General features: G+C 42.8%; 1 protein-coding gene across 1 annotated transcript in view; it reads right to left on the bottom strand.

Moving 5' to 3' along the window:
* LOC121167675 (sodium/hydrogen exchanger 9-like) overlaps positions 1-16673 on the bottom strand; it is a 557393-nt gene extending 540720 nt beyond the window's left edge. The window contains exons 1-2 of the mRNA XM_040997226.1: positions 16360-16673; positions 281-483 (exon numbers count right to left, since the gene is read on the bottom strand). Of these exons, the coding sequence (XP_040853160.1) occupies positions 281-483; positions 16360-16534 (378 nt within the window). The 5' untranslated portion in view covers positions 16535-16673. The remainder of the gene's footprint in view (positions 1-280; positions 484-16359) is intronic.
* Between the last annotated feature and the right edge of the window lie 2504 nt (positions 16674-19177).

Raw genomic sequence — 19177 nt, 5'->3', positions numbered from 1 at the left:
TCAAGAAAGGTGGAATTATCGAACATATTTGTATTTTTATTGAATATAATGGGATGTGAAGCAGCTACATGTTAAATCTTTCTTTCCCAACTTCTACGAAAATACACCACGGAGCTTATATAATACCAGGCGTGGGCCCCCTGATCAACCAAGTGGCCCCAATAGCATGGTTCTGAAAAGGACACATTTATATATGCGAATGCACCACATTATGGATATTCATATGCAGTGTGACTGTTCACATTGCAAACAGTCCCTTCTGACCACGTGGGATTCTCACCTTTTCAAGTATAGCATTGCCTTGGTGGGGACTGATGTTGTGCTGACTGATCTCTCTTTTGTATTTATATTCATAAACTTTCTCCGTGATATTAACCAGCAGAGTTGAAGGACTGAAGGCCAGTTTTCCACAGTCATACACAGTTCCACTTTCAATGTCAGTTGGCGCTGTAGCGTATCGTAAAATTAATCCCATTATGAGGCCTGAAATAAAGAAGAAGCAGGTGTAAGTGGAGGAATGCAATCTTCACTGTTCATTAATGAATGTGCCCCTGAGTTTCTGTGGCAAATTAGTTCTTGAACTCCACAGCTAATCATCCTCAGATGCACCAGGTCTTCATATGAAATGATTGAATATTTGATAGAACCAACTCGCATCTTCTCATATACTGTAACCCATTTCTAGATTACTTATAATCAGTATAATGTAAATGCTGTGTAAATACTTGTCATATTATAGTGCTTGCAAATAATGACTAAAAAGTTTGTACAGGTTTTTACAAGAGATGCATTTTTTTAAAAAAAAATTATTTCATGTTATTTGAGAAGTGCAATGATATAGAGAAAGAAGGGGAGCGAGAGGGAGAAGGAATCTTGCATTTCCTGGCTCATTCCCCATGTGGCCACCATAGCTGAGAGAAGACAATGCTGCAGCCAGAAGTCCAGAACTCCACGTAGGTTGAAGGGCACAAGAACTTGGACCATCCTTGGCTGACTTCTTAGGCATCATAATCTACAGCTGGAAAGAAAGCAGGGCAGCTTAGACTTGAACCAGTGTTCTGATAATGGAACACTGCTGTGCAGGTGATGGCTTCATAACACCTGTCCCATGGGTGCAAATTGTAAAAAATCTTTTGACTTGAGGTTGATCGAATCTGCAGTTATGGAGGGCTGACTATGTATGGGTTAAAACTTCAGGTGTAGCAGAAGAAAGGGTTGGAACATTATCTAGTTTAAAACATTGCTGACTTTTCCATAAACCCATTCAATAGAATGCATTCTTAAAGGACTGCCATTGGATGACATTCCTTGAGTACTCAGCACAAATGCCCATTGGTTTCATGCCCAATGGCCTCATGCATCTTGGAGAGGAGAGATACCTGTCTCTTCTGTCTTTCCAAGTGTTTCCAAAAAGGCTTGCTGTGTTATGTACGTGCAGAATTGAACCGTCAAGAAACAAATCCCCTCCAACCGTTTCCAGTCCCCAAATCAGCACCTACTAATCTGGTTCCTTTAGACTGAGAGAAAATACTATGGCTGGGGACAAAAACAGTTCTTGCTCCATCCCTTGGGACATGAGCAATGTTAAGATTTCTTTTTATTATGTGCTAATAGGGACAGGACCTTGTAGCCATGAGGGGATACGATCGATGGACACAACAAACCCATGCTCAGAGGATGGCAGGTATGAGATAAAGACAGCCCCAGATCCCAAATAGTGCCACTGAGCCACTAGCTGTATATGAACTAGCTGCCTCATTTTAGACTTCCTCTTGAGCGATAAAATATCTCATTATCATCTTACCAGTAGAAAAATGTATTCCAATGATAAAAATTTTTTTTTTTCATGAGGAGTTCAACCTGACAGTTTTAAGTTTATCAACTGCCTGTAAGGTTGCTTGCTGGTAATCTGATAACTGAAATTTTCTAATGTAGATTTGTTAACAAATAAGGAAGATGTTTCAGAGATGAGATTCAGACTGATGGTTGTATTTGGGAAAAAGAATCCACAGCTCATTTTTTAAAGCATGAAAATGCCAGAGATTTATAGATTCAAACTACAAATACAGTTCCAGTTGTACCTGAACTCAAGTTTGTGTGAGTGAAGACTCATGAACAGTTATAATACAACATGACACGTGCTATGACAGCTGGTGAACGCTTTGTAATATGAGTACAGAGAGGAGATAGTCCAAAGCCCTTTGAATTATGCAAAACTTCAGACAAATATTAAAAGATCACATAAAATTTGACCAGATGAGCTGAACGAGGAAATGAGCTGAAACTCAGCTGTGCATGTTGGCATGGGAAAGAGCTGCCTGTTGTCTCTGGATCACAGCATTGGAGAAGCGAGTGCATCCCTTCCCTTTTCTTTCCCCATCTACACACTCAATGGGAAGAGGTCAAAGGGCGTTAAGCTGAACCTGGCCAATGAGCTGCAAAAAAGAGATAGCAGGTGGAAGAAAGCCATCTATCCACCAGGAATACTTGCCCCAGACTGTTATGGGAGTGGAAAAAATAGTTTCTGTGGAGTAAAGCCATGAGTGCATTGGTACTTCTGTGCTAAGAACCAGTAATGGTAACCCAATGAATACACTATATGAATACAGACGGACTTACCCAGCACACTTGGGGAGTTACCAATGGTGTAAGAAGAAATAAATATAGACATGGACAGAGAAGAGTGTAAATAGCAAGCAGTGGATAAGAGGCTCTAGTGCAATGCTCAGAAGTTCTGACCTGTGGTCTTTTGGTAAGATAGGAATATTGAAGCATTTTAAGCAGAAAGGTAAAACAAGCATATTTTCCTACAAGAATTACCTCTTGGGTAACAAGGTGGAAAACTAGAGTGAGAGGTGAGAATGACAGAGAGGTGAGATTTCTTTCTGGAGTCCTTCCCTAATTCTTGCTTCCGTGTTTGACCCGCTTTTTCATGTTGCGGTAATATTGTGTCCTAACTTCTGTGAGGAACCCAGTGACAGGGTGATCACCTTCACTGAGTGTTTGAGCCACTGCGGAAAAGCAGGCAGCCTTTCAGCCACAACAGCGAAGGGCCATAGTCAAAGCAGTCATGACAGACTATCCTGACTCCAAGTCATTTAGAGGGATTGCCTGCGAACATCACTTTTTCAACACTCTGCCTCTACGAAGGATTTATGTCCCAAAAGTGATTGAGCAGGTGCCAGGAATGCTACTCAAGTGGAACACAAAGAAGAGAATAATAAGATGCTATCTGCAAGGGACCTGCATTCAAATAACCCATAAAGCATCACTGACAACTCTAAGTGGAGAGACACTTGTTATGGCAAAAGCGCTTTCAATAACCTAGGATGAAATAAACATGAAACATTCATCATTACCTCCCAAACACGGAAAGGAAGTCTTTGTCCTAACAGGGAGTGCCTGATATTTAGTGTGGCTAAATTCACACTCCAGGTCCATGTCTAAACAACCCTGTTTCCCTCTCTGCCCAGCTCTGCTCTCAGCCTTCACAAAGAAGTAAAATGAGGAAATGGAGGAAGCCAAGATGTAACAGCCATACAACAGGTTTTCCAAACACTTGTCTCCCTGTAAGGATCGCCTTGGAGGAATGGTCCAAACTCACACTGAGGCTTCTCGCTGGCTGTCCCTGTGCTAAGGGGTGCTAAGGCAGAGCGATGGTAACTCTTCTGAGCGCTGACCATCAGCTTTGCCAAACCTTGCTTAGACCCATACCACAGCCTGAACTTCTCCTGGCTGGTCTTCCTTCATTCCCTTTGCACAAGGGTTGAGCCCTGTGTCCTCAGGCTCCCCTCCTATTTTTCTCTCCTGGGAGTTTCTCCCAGTAAATATTCTATACAATCAATTTCTTTCCAGCATCTGCTTCTTCAGGGATTCACACGAATGCACTAGCCAGAAGAGTCTGGCTCCACTTTTCCCCAAACAAAGGTTGACAGCAATCAGCATCTTGGCGGATTGTCAGGACCAGTGGGATCCCCCACCCCCATGCTCCCAGCCTCATAGTGCACCTGGTTAACAAGCTGAGCTCCCCAGGAGGGTACCTCTGCTGCAAGAGAAGCAGCTGGAAAATCCTCATTTGTCAGAGGCCAGACACTGACACACAGAGCTGCAGAGTGATTTTTCCAGGCATCTACAGCCATATGCTGTCGTGACTACAGCATGTTAACACACACCAGCACAATCTTGTATCAGACAGGTGACAGATTGAGTAAGATTTCCAGTAGGAAATAAAAGCTGACAAGAAGTGGTTGATTTTAGAGACAGTGTAAAGCAAACGGCCATTCTTTGTACATAGAGGGAAAGAGAAGACAGCCTGCCATGGCTATGGGACACTACTCTCCCTGGTGAACCCTGAAATCAGGACTCCCCCTGCTAGAGTGGAAAAGGATGCAGCCTGCCCTGGCAGTATGAAACCCACCCAGCATGGGGACACATGGCTCTTGGAGACCTGCCCCCTTGCCACCTGCTACTATTGCCTTTCCAGGCAGAAACTTTGATCCAGATGCATCGGCAGCTGCTTCTTCAAGTCTGGACACCCGGTCACCTTAGATGGTGGCACTGTGGGTCTGACCTCCAGTGAATCCTGACCTCTCTGCAATAGCATAGAACCCCTCCTGGGAGCTTGGAAAATGCACTTCCATCAAGCAGACATCATCCTACAAAGTCTCTTTTAGATCCCACCTGGGAGAATCCGGGCTCTGATAAAATATTTGTGTGCCTGAGCTCTTCCAGCCCGCACACTCTAGGGACTGGGTTTATAAAGATTTATAGCATAATTGCTTCAGTCTCAGCTGTCTCCCAGACACTGCTTAGGTCTGAGACTCAATGCTAGTCATCATTTTGTCTCCTTTAGAAAAGCCAGAAAGTCTGTCTACAGCCATACCACCCTGAAACTTGCCCAATCCCATCTGATCTCAGAAGCTAAGCAGGGTCGGGCCTGGTTAGTATTTGGATGGGAGAAAAGCCAGACACTCGAGAAAGAATTCAAGTTCGACTTTCTCTAGGTCTACCAACCACTCCTTCCTGAGTCAAGAACAGTGGTACCCTCTGAACTTGTGCAGTCAGTCAGTTACCATCACATTTAAGGAGCATCACACAGAAGTCCTCTGAACTGCAGTCTCCACTCAGCTCTATCTGTCATGTAGCAGAGGAGCGATCCGCCACTGCCACTGTGGTGCCACGGGAGGGGGAAGAGAGGAGGGAGAGTGGAGGAAGAGGAAATAGCATCAGCAATCCTCAAGCCAAGGAACATTCAGAAATACAAGCTTTGTTTTGTGAGTTTGGTTCTTACTTCAGTGTCTACATTGAAAAGACAAGAAAATTGCATTCCTTCCCTCTCCTCTGCCTTCATTTTGCTTTCTAGCCACAGACATACGAGGCATCGTTTGATCTGGGAATTCTGAGGATTACAAAATGTGAATTAAATATAATCTTGCTCTGAAGACATTACAGTGTCCTAACTTACCAGCCCGTTACCACCTACCCAGCCATCTGACCCCAATTTCCAACAAGAATAAGCCACAGCAAGGGTTTCCCAAACCTCTCCTGCCATGAAGTTCATTCTTCAGAACCGAGTTCCCTCACATCTCACCTGGAACTACTCTACAGATATTTCTAAAATGAATTTTCTTAGAGGATTACAGATGGGGACAGATTAAAAAAAAAAAGAACTCGAATGAAGAGGATCGTGAAATTGTTTTTGTAACACAGATGCGTTAGCATCTCTTCAGCTCTGTTCAGTGCTGTGGTTGTATTCCTGCATTCATTGGCCCTCCCTGCAGGACTGGGCTCCAGCCAGGGGCCCTCAGCCTCTGCTCCTGCAGGAGTGGGGCCACCCTGACACCGCACACTGCAAACACCTGCACCTGCTCAGGTTGTCACCAGGGTGCGCATTTTTAAATGTTACAAGATGTTGGAAGAAGTTAGGGTCCTGAAGTGAATCAGAAAGAATGGAGAAGAAAGGAGGTTTGTAGTCATTCACACCGCATGGAATGACAGCCAAAATGAATTTGGATTAATGAGGTATTACCCTTTCCTCAACAACAAAAAAAGGCATACCCTTGAAGTATATGATATGTGTGATATTATATCTCCACCTGCTGAGGATATCAGAGGCTACTGATGTCAAGCACACATCCCAACCACACCCTGATGTATTCAGCTGTCCTCCCCGCCCTGTGCGACCTGCCATGTGCTCAGGTCAGCTGCCCTCACCCTCAGCTCCAGGACTGCTTCTCTTCCCATAGCTGGTAATTGGCTCTGCGCGGGCTTGTCACTCCATCCCATTCATTTAGCAGTAATGGAATCCTGCTAGGCAGTTTCTCAGAAAAGTTTTGAAATCCTAAGAGACACAAGAGAGGTGTGCTTTCTTACTTGTTCAGGAATGTGACCGAGCCAGGGGAGGACTCCTGGAACTTCCACATTCGCCTCTCTGCCAGTCTGACATTGAAATGAATACCAAGACTAGGAAAGCAGAAAAAAAGGAAAGAAACTGGGTTTTTGCCAATGAAGCTGTTGGATCGAGCAGCCCTGAAGATTCTGCTTTTCTAGACTTTTGGTTATGGGAGATGACACAGGTCTTTAGGGCTTATATCTGCCCTGGTCAGTGTTCCTAAGGCCTCTTCAAGCAGTGTAGCTCTATAGACTTGAAATCAGCTTTGATTTTTCTGCTTACAAGTGAATGAACAAATTCCTAAAGGACAGAGTCTAAAGGAAAGATCAGCTAACCATGCCTTCCAGCATGCTTGGGACAGCTCAACAAAGCAGAGGACCTTGAGGACACTTAAGAGTTCACCTGGCTGGACAGAGGGCCTGGCTTGTTAGGTAGGGATGAACATAGGGAAATCAAGGAGTGCAGTGCTCCCCAGGAAACGCAAGCAGCTTAGGACGCCCACCCTGGGTAGCTCAGCTGATGGTCCATTGTGGGAAAGGAGTACAGAGGGCTTCATGGGAGAGGCAGTTGGCATGAAGCTGGTGAGTAAGAAAGCAGGCAGCTCAGTGTGCGGAAGCAGAGGAATCAGCATGTACAGATGTTAATTTAAGAAGAAGATAACCAAGGAACAATGGCAGCACAGAGAGGAAATTAACATCAGATTTCATATATATTTGCATAAAGAGTGATTTTTAGAGCCCCTGAACATAGCAATTTTTAAATGAAAGGAGTAAAATAAACCTCCAGGAAGAGAGTTCTTCACCAATATTTAGACTTATGGTTGTTTTCTTTTAATTTGCATTTATTTAAAGGAGAGAGAGAGAGAGGATAAGACAGTGATCAAGAGACAGAGAGTATCAGAACCCTAATCCAGTGGTAGGATCCCACTTATCTGAATCATCCCTGCTGCTTTCTAGTCTACATCAGCAGAAAGCTGAAGTTAAGATCTGGACCTGCGTTTTGATGGTAGGCTCATGCATCCTAACCAGGATCATCACTGCTAGGTCAAACACACATCCCCAATATTAAGACTTTTGACACTGGGGACATCCAAAGGCAGGTAACATGTGATGTTTTAGTTCAGTCTTTGATATTCCAAAAATGTGAACTTAAGATTTAAATGTGGAGACTATGAGAAGGATTGGACAACCTAAGGAAGCCAACTGATTACGTGACATTATCTGTTCTTTTCCCTTCTTAACAAAAAAGTCTCTGCTAGAATGTCATTCTTTTTAATGGCTGAGTAGTATTCCATAGAGTAGATGTACCACCATTTCTTTATCTGCTCCTCTTTGGATAGGCATCTGGGTTGCTCCCATGTCTGCTGTTGGGATTGTGCTGCTGTAAATATGGGATTACAAATCCCATTCTCATATGCAGATTTCATTTTCTTTGTTTATATTCCCAGCAGTGAGATAGCTGAGTCATACAATAGGTCAATTTTCAGTTCTCTTAGCATTCCCCATACTGAATTCCATAGAGGCTGTGCTAGCCTACATTCCCACCAGCAGTGAAGGAGGGTACCTTTCTTCCCATATCCATGCAGGTAGGTGTTCTGAATGTAGGCCAACCTCACTGAGTTAGGTGGAACCTCAATGTGGTTCTCCTTTGTATTTCCTGAACAACTAGAGAGTTTGAGCATTTTTTCATATTTTCATTAACCATTTGAATTTGTTCTTTTGAAAAATGTTCATTTCCTTTGCCCATTTCTTCACAGGATTATTTGTTTTGCTGTCACTGAGTTTCTGAAGCTCTTTGTAAATCCTGGATATTAGTTCCTTATCTGTTGCACAGTGTCTCTGCCATTGTCCATGCCTACAATGTCAGGAAATACTTAAATAGCAGGATGGTGGATTTATGACTTGTTGTGGAGTATTGTAGTATTGTAATGACATGGGGGAAATTAGTGGGGTGGGGAAAAGGGAAACCCCAGAGTCTATGGAACTATATCATGGAGTAAAAAAATAAATAAATATTTTTGAAAAGTCTTTGCTAGGATACTGTCATAGAGAGAAGGCAGAGATCTGATTTGAAATGTCTAAATACATTTGCTAACATTTTCTTTCTTAGCAGTTTATTTCTATCCTAGGATTAGTCAAGGATGAAGCTAAAAGCAAAAATACACAAAGCCTTATGGTTATTTAGGGCTTTTGTTCTTTCTCTGCCTTCCCACCAAGCCTCTAAATTCAAAGGACTACAGGGAAGTGTGGGTGTTGCTAAAAGGGACACAATTTACTGCTTTGTGCTGCCTTGCCATCTGCTTGTTTTAAAGATGGAAAGAGCCCCATGCTGATGTTAAACAGGTCTAGGCTAGCTAAATCCCATTCTCTTCCAGCAGATAAAGTCTTCCAGTGTTCCACCTAGGGCTGACTTGTCCAGCATCTCTTATCTTCCTAGAGGATACAGTTATATGAACAATGCCATGAAGTTCTAACCATCCCATGCTCTGTCATGGTAGATGGTAGAGTGTCTAACATTTCACCATACACAAGCATATTGAAACACATGCTTCCCTGGACCCTGGCCTTTTTATTGTAGAATTGCAAAGAAGATCTCTTTAGAAACTGTCTCGGTCACCAGCTTACACATAGTTAACATCTTATTGCAGCCAACTTAGAAAGCCAACAGAAAAAATATAGAGATATTTCACTATATGCATATTGACTAAACAAATGATTTCTTACTTACAATGTTTACACAAAATAAACTTTTTTTTCTCAAACCAGAGGTGGTAATATTACACAAACTAAAAGAATGTCAAGGAGTAAACGAGTTAAATGATGAGAAACCAGAATGAAAACCAGGAACTGCACACTCACTTTTCTCGTCAAACTTTGGTGCATCAGAACTACCTGGAAGCCTTGAGGAAGTATCTACCACTGAGCCCAGAGTTGTTGATTGGCTAAGTGTGGGCTGGGCTGACATATTTGCATTGCTGACAAGCTTTCAGGTGATGGTGATGTTGTTAATCCAAGAAGCACATTGTGAGCAGCACGAACCTATAAAGCAATAGCCCCTGTGAAGATGAAGATCACCTCAGTCTTGCATTTCATCAGAATCCATACCATCTGTGGCTCATGCACACAGGTCCCGGAACTGGACAGCCTCAAGGTAGAATTCAGGATTTTAACTTCAGTCTCCTCTAAAAACTAAATTCAAATAAACTATCATGATAAAATCTTATTTTGCATGATGCTTCTTCTCAAACTATTTATGGCACATGCCATGCCCACTCTGACAACCACAGGCATTTAAAACCTGTAAGATCATGAACTTGCAACACTGCTTTCCCAGACATTAGGACCTGTATTTCCAGCTCAAACTCGTCATCCTCTCTTAAGGGTATGTCACAATACCATTCCAACCATTTTCCATGCTGGGTACTTTCCTTTGCCTGGATCACAACTCTGGACTTCCGGGTAGAGGAGAGACTTAGCTCTCCCTACGGCCAGCCATGCTCCACCCCTGAGCGTAATGAGAAGTGTATGTCAAGAACAGACTCCATGACAGAACAATTGAGCCCACAATCCGAGAGCACTACTTTTAAAAGGGTTCTCTTGCCAGTTATTCTGCAGAGCTCTGGCCAAGCTCTAACTCTCCTGACTTCTGTTTCCTTCATTGTAGAATGAAGATCCTGTTACCTGGAGGGGTAGTGCTAATGCATTCAGTTATATAAGGGATTTCAAGAAGTTCACCAAAAAATGGAAGTTAGAGTTGAAATCCATGCCACTCTTTCTCAGACGCATATTTTCCACAACATTTTTGAGGCCCTTCATATATGAGGTTTCAAAAATGTTTGCACTATGTGTTCCTATCTTTTACTTCCACTTTCCGCAAACTTTTTGAAGAATCCTTGCATATTTTAATATCTACAGTTTTTCCTTCAGCTTCCTCAGGAACCTTTATTACCAAGCACAAAGGAGACATTTACTAAGTAACAGAAACTTTTCTTAGGCTAAAGATAATAGAGATGAGAGAACATGGGTTTTATAGTCATGAATTTAAAATACAGTGCTTTTGGTTACTAGCAAGTTACTTTATGTATTCCAATCTGGGTTTCTTCATCTGTAACATGTATATTGCATTACTCCTTCCCACGCACATACACAGCTGGAGCCGGGTTTAAGATATCATGGGAATGCATGAGATCCAGGTTGGTGTCCCAAGCCTGGAACTGGGAAATATGAACCTGGACAAGTTATTTAGTTTTCAGGTGGTTCGATTTCTTCATGTAAAATATGGCAGTTGTAAAGATTAAATAAGTTCATACATGCAAGGTACTTACACCTGCATGATTCAAGTCATGCTGTTTGGGTTCAATATTTTCATAGCAATCTTTAGTATAATGGAGGTTTAATGAATGAACATCCATGATCACTCTTGCTTCACTAACCATATAGCTTTACATCAATTCAGGTAGCTGTAACATCTGAAAAAGTAGCTTGAAGCATATAGTGAGATTCTTGATGGTTACATGCATAAGCTTCTCCCATCCCACGAGGGGACAGCGTGGAGGTGCCCTGGCAGCTCAGGGTGAAGGCTTCTTTGGCAGCTTGTGGAATTCACAAGCCCAGCACAACACATGGGTCAATTTATTCATGGCTTTGTTTGGAAGACAGAAATTGTTTCACTAGATTCAACTTTTACAGACCATATTGTGGCACAGTGTGCTAAGGTGTTGCCTGTGAAACTGACATCCCATAGGGAAACTGATTCGAGTCATGGCTACCCTACTTCCAATCTGTTTACCTGCTCACACACCTGACAATCCAGCAGAAGATGGCCCAAGTGCTTGGGTCCCTGCACCCATCTGGGAGCCCAGAATGGAATTCCAGGCTCCTGGCTTAATTCTGGCCCAACCCTACCCCTAACCATTGTGATCATCTGGGAGTGACCCAGTGGCTGGAAAATTTCTCTGTGTTTCTTCTTCTCCTTGTGTAATTCTGACTTACAAATAAATAAAGCTTAAAAAAATTAAACTTCTAGAAACCTCCAGGGAGTAATACATTTTAATGTTCGCTCTCTCATCCTTCCTTGCTAATTACCTTTCCACATAGGAAACATGGCCAGATCTGTGAAGTGCCTGAAAAATCAAACTTTTGTACCAAAAATGGAGAAGTATAGTGCATTGGGCCCCTAACTCTAACACCACTTCCTATAGAAGCCACTCTGACTTCATGAGAAAACCTCCACACACTCTTACACACATCTCTGATAACTAATTCTCACCATCATTCTGATAGGAGTTCAGCAGAATCTACTGAGAATCCTACCACTGAATCAGACAACACCCGACTAAGAGAAAATGTCTGCAAACCATCACTGGCTGGCAGGTTCTGGGAATGCAGAATTGGCCTGGTGAGGCTGAAAGATGCTTCACAGTAGAAGCTGGTCTGGTATAAAGTTTCAAGAACTTTTGCAGCTGCAAAGGAGCTTTGTAAAACTTATCTGTTTCCTAATTGGCCAAAAAGAACATTAAGTCACTTGCCCAACATAATGCACTCATCTACTGAGGAAAAAGTCAAGGGGATTACAAAGCTCAAAAGCCCAAGAGAATTGCAGTGTTTTCTCCATTATTGATGCCACAGTAAACAAGGAAATGTCCTCTGAAGGACATTGTAGGCAAGGGCACAGACAGGGTGACCTGGTGGCAAGCATTTCCTGTGGGTCTAGCAATTAGGGAGGCCGAGCTAGACTGGAGCAAGGCCAAATCAGATCAGCAGGTAAAAGCCACATCACGTTCAACAACCCAGTGCCACCCAAGGAGCTCCCAGGAAGTACCAGCATGAAATGGATGCCCTCAGAAGGCTTCTCAGCCAAATTTACTTTGCAAACCTTGGTGTTTTGTTGTGTAGCTGTATTTCCTTTACAACTTGAAAAATTTGCTGAGTGAATTAAATTAGCTCCATTCAAATGTTAAGTATATTCTCAAAAGGACTAGAGAATGGTTTCATATGGCATGGTTTAAGGAACTGAAAATCCAGGCTTTGTGGTTTGTTAATTCCTTTGTGCTCACTACATACAGTGAGCAAGATTCCTACACACAAAGTATGAGACTTTCCCTTATATCAGAAAGCTGTGGAATCAAACATAGAGATTTAAATCAAAGAGGCTGAAATTGCTCTTCCCCGAAGTTCGGATTCCAACATGCAAATGAATGGTAGCTTCCAGTGACATATAATGGAATTTTTAATGCTATCAGAGTGCAATTTTTCCTTTGTGAACACTGAGCAGGGGACACAGGGTCCTAAGTGAATAGTGCTGAGTGCACCAGCTATGTCAATCAATATTTTGACCATTAACAGTCATTTAGGCTTTTACTTCAGTTTAAATGAATATGATGATGGCTTATGTTTTAAACCAGTTATGGATTTTAATACTTCAATTTTGAAATCAGGAGAACCTCAGACGGTCATGAGAGATAATTATCCATTACTGTTCTTATTAAGGCAAAAGTTATTATTATAATGCTGTTACTAATTTTAAAAACTCTTGATGAAAGAAAAAAAATATTTTCCTGAAATGGGTGACTTGTATTTGGAAAATCACACTTATTTCCCGTTGACAATTAAGCCAAATGGCTTAGACAACCATTCAGATGATCCCAAATGGCTTAGACAACCATTCAGATGATCAGTTCAGATTCACAGGTTGAAAATTGCTCCCAATCAGTATAGAAAGCAAGTGGAGCATTCTGTTTTTTTACTCCTTGCTCACTTTGCTCAAACTGCCCACTTTCTAAGCCCATGATGCCTTGATGCTGGGTTCCAGTTATGCTGATGCAACATATTGACATCTGTTGGACCTCTGGAAGGATATTTGACACAAAAACATATGACACACTCGACCAAGGGACTACAGGAAATTTAATACTTATGGTTTCAGACAGGAGCAAATGACACGTTATACCAAACGTTGACAAGAGCAGGAGAAACCATGAGCCAGCTGCATTGCTCAGCATGAGGTGCCGGATCCCTACAAGTACACGTGTCTGCAGTATGGTGATGAATGAGTTACTGCCTCCTAGAAAATGTTCAACTCCTTGCAAGAAGGAACTCTTAGATGTTTAAGCTTTCCGTCTAGCAATATGTTTTTATTTCACCGTTGATTTCCAGCAGGCCCCCAGCAGAGCGTCTGCAAAAAACCGTGAATTCCTTTCATTGATGGATAGAAGGATTTGTAGAGTTTGACCATGAAATTTCCCTCTTTGGGGTCTCCTGGGGACCAGTATCTCTCTGATTCAACTTGAAAGCATGAACAGCAATAGGATGCACCTGGATCCTGCCGCACAGCCATTCCAGGAAGGCCAGAGAAAAGATGTGCTCATTTTGAATGCTTCAGCACCTCTTGCTGAAGAGAGGGAAGTTAAATCCCAGATCAACAGCTGACAACATGACCTTCCCTTCTCTAGACCTTCATTTCTTTTTTTTTTTCCCTGCAAAATGAGGATGTTGGAGGTAGATTCCCTAGGGCTTCTTCCTCATTTATGAATTCCACGTTTGTTTATAGCTGATGAATAATAAATTCGCTGGCCATCTTCTTCTCTCCTGCTGTTAAAAACATCTATTAGAGCCCTTCTCTTGCATTTTCAGACCACTGTGTTATATCCTTGACAGAAAGTCCTTAGTAAACATTTCTGATATACCATCATCCCTCGAAGAAGAAACACGAGAATCTGTAATTCCATCTGTATGGAGGCTTTTCAGACTTTCACTGAGAATCCCTTTAAGATGAATATAAATCTGGTGGGGACGTGCTGTATGAATGCAAGCGAATGTGCCCTGCTCTGAGTGGCACTCTCTTTGGGGACATCACTTCACTTCTTGCGACTTGGTTTCTCCCTCTGTAAGATGAAGGTAACCTCTAGACATAACAACCTCTAGGATCCCCTTAAATACAAGCATCTACTCTATGACCCTACATTAAAATAAACCCACTACAAGTGTCTTTTTCTAATAACGAGTATCTACATAATGCTTATAAAGCTTTTACATTGCACTGGTCAGAAACTGCTTTCAATAACTTTCACATAAGACAATTCATGGAGAAAGGACAGAAATCAGACTAAGTAAACTGAACTCTTATCATCGTCTTGCCCTGCATCCTGCCCTAAGCACGGCTACTTCAAAAAGAGCAGAAGATGTTCTAAGACCTTATGATTGCAAACAGCAGTTTAAAAAAAAAATGCTTAATGCATTCCTTGAAGATGCCAGATGCAATATTTAAGGTTCAAAGAGTAAAAATTCCTTTTTTGTGTTGCCAGTGCAGAGTGTGTCTGAATTTCAGTAGGCCACCACAATTTATTCAGGTTGACAAAACAACATTCCACCACGGAACGCGTCAGATAGTTCAACCAAACTTAGGTTGTGAAGAAATCTTTCCAAGAAAGATCGGTAATCTCTTAATTGTGTTTTTCTGTTAAAGTATATTTGTGCTCTTTATATGATGCCAAGAATGACATTGCTTCTTTCTGCTCAGATTACATCCTACACACTGTTGATTATTTATTCACCAAGTCTGCAGAACAATCCCGATGCTCAGATGACAGAGCTGGGCTAACAACTGGAGCCCAGGGCGTGCAATCTGAAAGCATCACTTCCTTTCTGTGTGGTCCTTTCTCTTCCACTTCACTGTGACTCTCCTGCCCCTACCTGCAGTTTCGTAAGCGTTAAGATCCTCAGTAAAAAGAAATTGAACTCTGTGTTCTGAAGGAATCAACACTTCTTCCTCCCGAAAAGAAACTGCACTGTTTTACCTGAAACTTCTGCTTTTTACAGAGCTTGTGTCTTACAGGGAGTCCCAGGGAGACACAGGTTTTCCACTGCCCTCAATCATGGCTTTTGCACTTGTTACAACATACAAATTAAACATTGGTCTTGTTCCCCAGATGCAAAGCATTTAAAAGGACTTCGGGATTTCCAAAGAGAGAGAAGCCCATAAATAATAAACATGTTCTTTTCCTTGGTTTGTAGCAACACCCCATCTGTTTCCCTTGCATGCACAGTTCCTGTCCATTATCAGGTTGATAGAATAATGGTGGTGACCTCAACCATTTTATCAATAATACCAGTTTCAAGTCTACTGAGGTCTTGCACTTTAATTCCAAAGATAAGAATACAGACTGGATAATCGGTTACACTTCATTGAACTTCCTGAAAGGGATGGCATGGCCAATTACAGAGTAACAGCAACACTTTGGGAGTTCACCATGCTCCACAAATGCTTTTCCATGCCCTGGCTTCCAAAAAAAAAACATCAAAGAGAAACAAGAACTCCACAGCAAATCGCACAATTCCCAATTGTAAATGACAATGACTAAAATTGGGCTAAGAGAAAAAAAAAATGCTAAGTAAAGAAAACTCTGTTTATTGATTACTTTTTATCACAGAAAGTAAAAACATTGTTTATATTCGAAAAGGATTTGGATGAGATTCCTAGGAGGGATGGTGTCTTTTTCTTTCTTCCTTTGTTTTTGCAAGTTTTCTCCTGGACATTCTCTGATATGAGAGGATTTCCTCCATGCCTGAGCAGTGACACCGTTTTCAGAACTTTCTAACGTTCTTGCCTTGGTACTGCCTGTGACACAAGCTCATCTTTTGTGGCTGCAGAGCCATCCCCTCCCAACAGCGGCAGGGAAACAAACAGCTCCCGAGGCTCCACTCCCACCTGACAATGGACCCGCAGCTGTCAACAGACTTGCATTCCGTGCCCCAGAACATGACTAGGATATTCGCTCCCGTGACAAGGCAAATTCCCGCAGCTCCTCTGGAAAGGGATTTACATGCATTATGCCGCAGCACCTTTCATCAAGCTAATGACATTTCAGTCTGCATATTTCCTCCAGTTTCGGTACTTTGCCATCTGAGCACGAGTCTCTAATTACGCCCCAGCAACAAGTTTCACATCAATCCCCCCATTTATGCACTCACCATACACCATCGCTCCTCCCGTTTCATGCAAGAAGCGGAACCGATGATTTTTAAATAACCAGATTGTCAGGATGGTGAGGATGAGCAAAAAATTAAAGACCAGCAGCTCCACCGCTCCTTGATGTTGAAACTGATACTCATCCTGCTCTGACAAGAACCTCCGCTGCCTCTCCATGCTCCTTGTCTTCTGGGAATTCCTTAGATTGAAGCCTGGATAATGGCTATTTTAGCAAGATTTGCCAAGACAGTCTGGTTGCCCGAGGGTCTCAGAATAAACACTGCCACTTTAGTTGCTACTTCGCAGCATTCTGCCCTGGCTTAGCATTCGGATGGCTTCTAGTTACAACTTCCTGTTTCTCTCTTAAAGCAGCCCTGTCTCTTTTCAAACTCCAGAGCGCAGTTTCATCAGCGACTCTGTCTTTAAACGCTTCGTTCTGTGAAAATATCCTTCACGTCTGACAAATCTTACAAGCCAGATCTTAAGTCATTTTCCCTTGGTTTCCAACAGGTTCTGGTGAATTGCGCACCAATAATAATAATAAAAGCAAGTTACGACAGCTTCATTTAAGTTCAAAAAGCCAATTGTAGGTGCCCTGTGTTGTGCCCATAAGGTTAAGCCACCACGTGAAACACCAATATGTCCTGTGGGCCCCCGTTCAAGTCTCAGCTAGCTGTTCCACTTTTGATCTAGCTCCCCACATAAGTGCCTGGGAAAGCAGCAGAGGATGGCTCAGGGGCTTGGGTCACTTCCACCCCCATGGGAGGCCAGGATGTCCCTCCTGGCCATTTGGGAGATGAAAAAGCAGATGGAAGAGTCCCCCTGCTCCCAACTAAAAAGCCAATTCCAGAATGATGACCTCATACACATGCAAGGTGCTTTCTCTCCGACTAAAGGCTGCCAACATGATAGGGATGGAACACGTTGCTTTGACCTAAACAACATGAGAAGCAAGAATTTCATCTAGTAACTCCATCTTCAGTTTGCTTTTTTTTTTTCTTTTTTTTGGTCTTTGGTTTTATATAATTTGTAGTCACAGAGAATAGCTAGCATTTAAAATCTGGATCAACTATCTTTAACAACTAAAAGGAAGAACGTAAAGGATAAAAAAAGGAACATTCTATCCCATGTCTCCAACTGTGCCATCTGAATATGTTGAATCAAAAGAAGGAAATGAAGGAACTGCAAGTCTCTGAAGGAAGAAGCCATCCAGCCATCCTTAGCCATGCCACAGAGGACGCAGCACCTGCAGGATCCTCTCCCTGGCACGCAGCACCTGCAGGATCACAGCAGAGACCAAGCTTCCATGTCCCCGGACAATGTCCCTCACGGACAGAGGTCCTGCCACCAGCAACGCCCAGAGTTCCCAGGTAGTTCATCAGATCGTCTCCCACCTGGGAGGCCATGTCTGTTGGAATGTGTCTAATTTCCTAAGCCATAGTCTTTCAGGACATGGCCACAAGAACATGTGATGTCCTGCCTCCTACAGCAGATCCTGCAATGCGACTGAATGTTTCCTGGGGGATAGTGAGGTCTTCCTCCATGTCACGATGTCATTGTGACATAGACATACTCATCATTTAGTATGTCAGATTGGACGAAATTGGAATTCAAGTTGTAAGCTGTGAGTGATTCCCAGGCAGGCAGAGATCAAGAGCATCCTGAAAATAGTTCTGTCACTGAACGTTGCAGGTCAAGCATTTAATGATAATAGGAAGTGGCGAACACCTCAGAAAATGAATTCACGTGCAGAGCAAGCACACCGACCATGGGCCAGAGCACAGGGCTAGTTCAGTGCCCAGGGGCTGTTGGAGTATCCAGTTCCTCGGTGTGCTTCCCTTGCAGGGGAGATCTCTGGGCCTCAGAGATTCTCCTACTGCACAACTTTTTGGATGACTCAAACTGTTTGGAAACGTGTCAGCCAATGCTCACGAGCACTGTGTGAAACTTTGCTAGCAGGTTCTACCCTTAGAATTTTGCCACTCCCACAGGTTTAATCTTGAGCTGTTAGATAGACAATTTAACACAAACTCAAAGCCTGGGACTTCCTGTCCTTTTGTTGTCAAGTCATCAGTTTGGTTTCCTTTGATCAGAATTTCATTCTATCTGAGCAAAACATACTTCTTTACCCTATGATATCCCATTTCAATCTTTGGCCTATCAAAGCAATGGAACTACAGAGAGGATTCAAATCCCGTAAGACATTTTAATGGAGATTGACATTATTTTTTTCTTAACCAGCAGGCAGCATGACAGATTGAGCCTAGGAGAGTGTTTTCACCCACTGGTTCACTCCCTAAATAGCCTGGTGACACGGACTGTGCCTGGCTGACATCAGGAGCCCCAGTTGCCATCCAGGTCTCCCAAGGAGGTGGCAGGAACTTAAATGCTTAAATCATCTTTTGCTGCCTTCCAGATGTATGAGTAACAGCTGGCTCAGGGCTTAACAGGTTAATCTCTCCCTGCTGCTGCACCAGCATCCCATATGGACAGCAGTACATGTCCTGGCTGCTCTACACTTCCCATCCAGCTCCCTGCTTGTGGCCTGGCAAAGCAGTCGAGGATGGCCCAAAGCCTTGGGATCCTACACCCACACTGGACACCTGGAATAAGATCCCGGCTTCTAGCTTTGGATCGGCTCAGCTCTGGCCATCACAGCCATTTGGGGAGTGAGCCAGCAAATGGAATGTCTTTCTGTCTGTCTCTTCTTCTTTATAAATCTTCCTTTCTAATAAAAATAAATAAATCTTTAAAAATGAATAAATAATAAAAATTCTAAAGTTGATGGCAACATATCAAGTCAAGCTTCTTCCCATTGTT

Source organism: Ochotona curzoniae, unplaced genomic scaffold (genome assembly GCF_017591425.1).
Source record: "Ochotona curzoniae isolate NIBS_2020 unplaced genomic scaffold, NIBS_Ocur_1.0 patch422, whole genome shotgun sequence".
Classification (NCBI taxonomy): Eukaryota; Metazoa; Chordata; class Mammalia; order Lagomorpha; family Ochotonidae; genus Ochotona; species Ochotona curzoniae.
The sequence above is the reverse complement of the archived record's forward strand: the minus strand, read 5'-3'. Positions and strand labels throughout refer to the sequence as shown.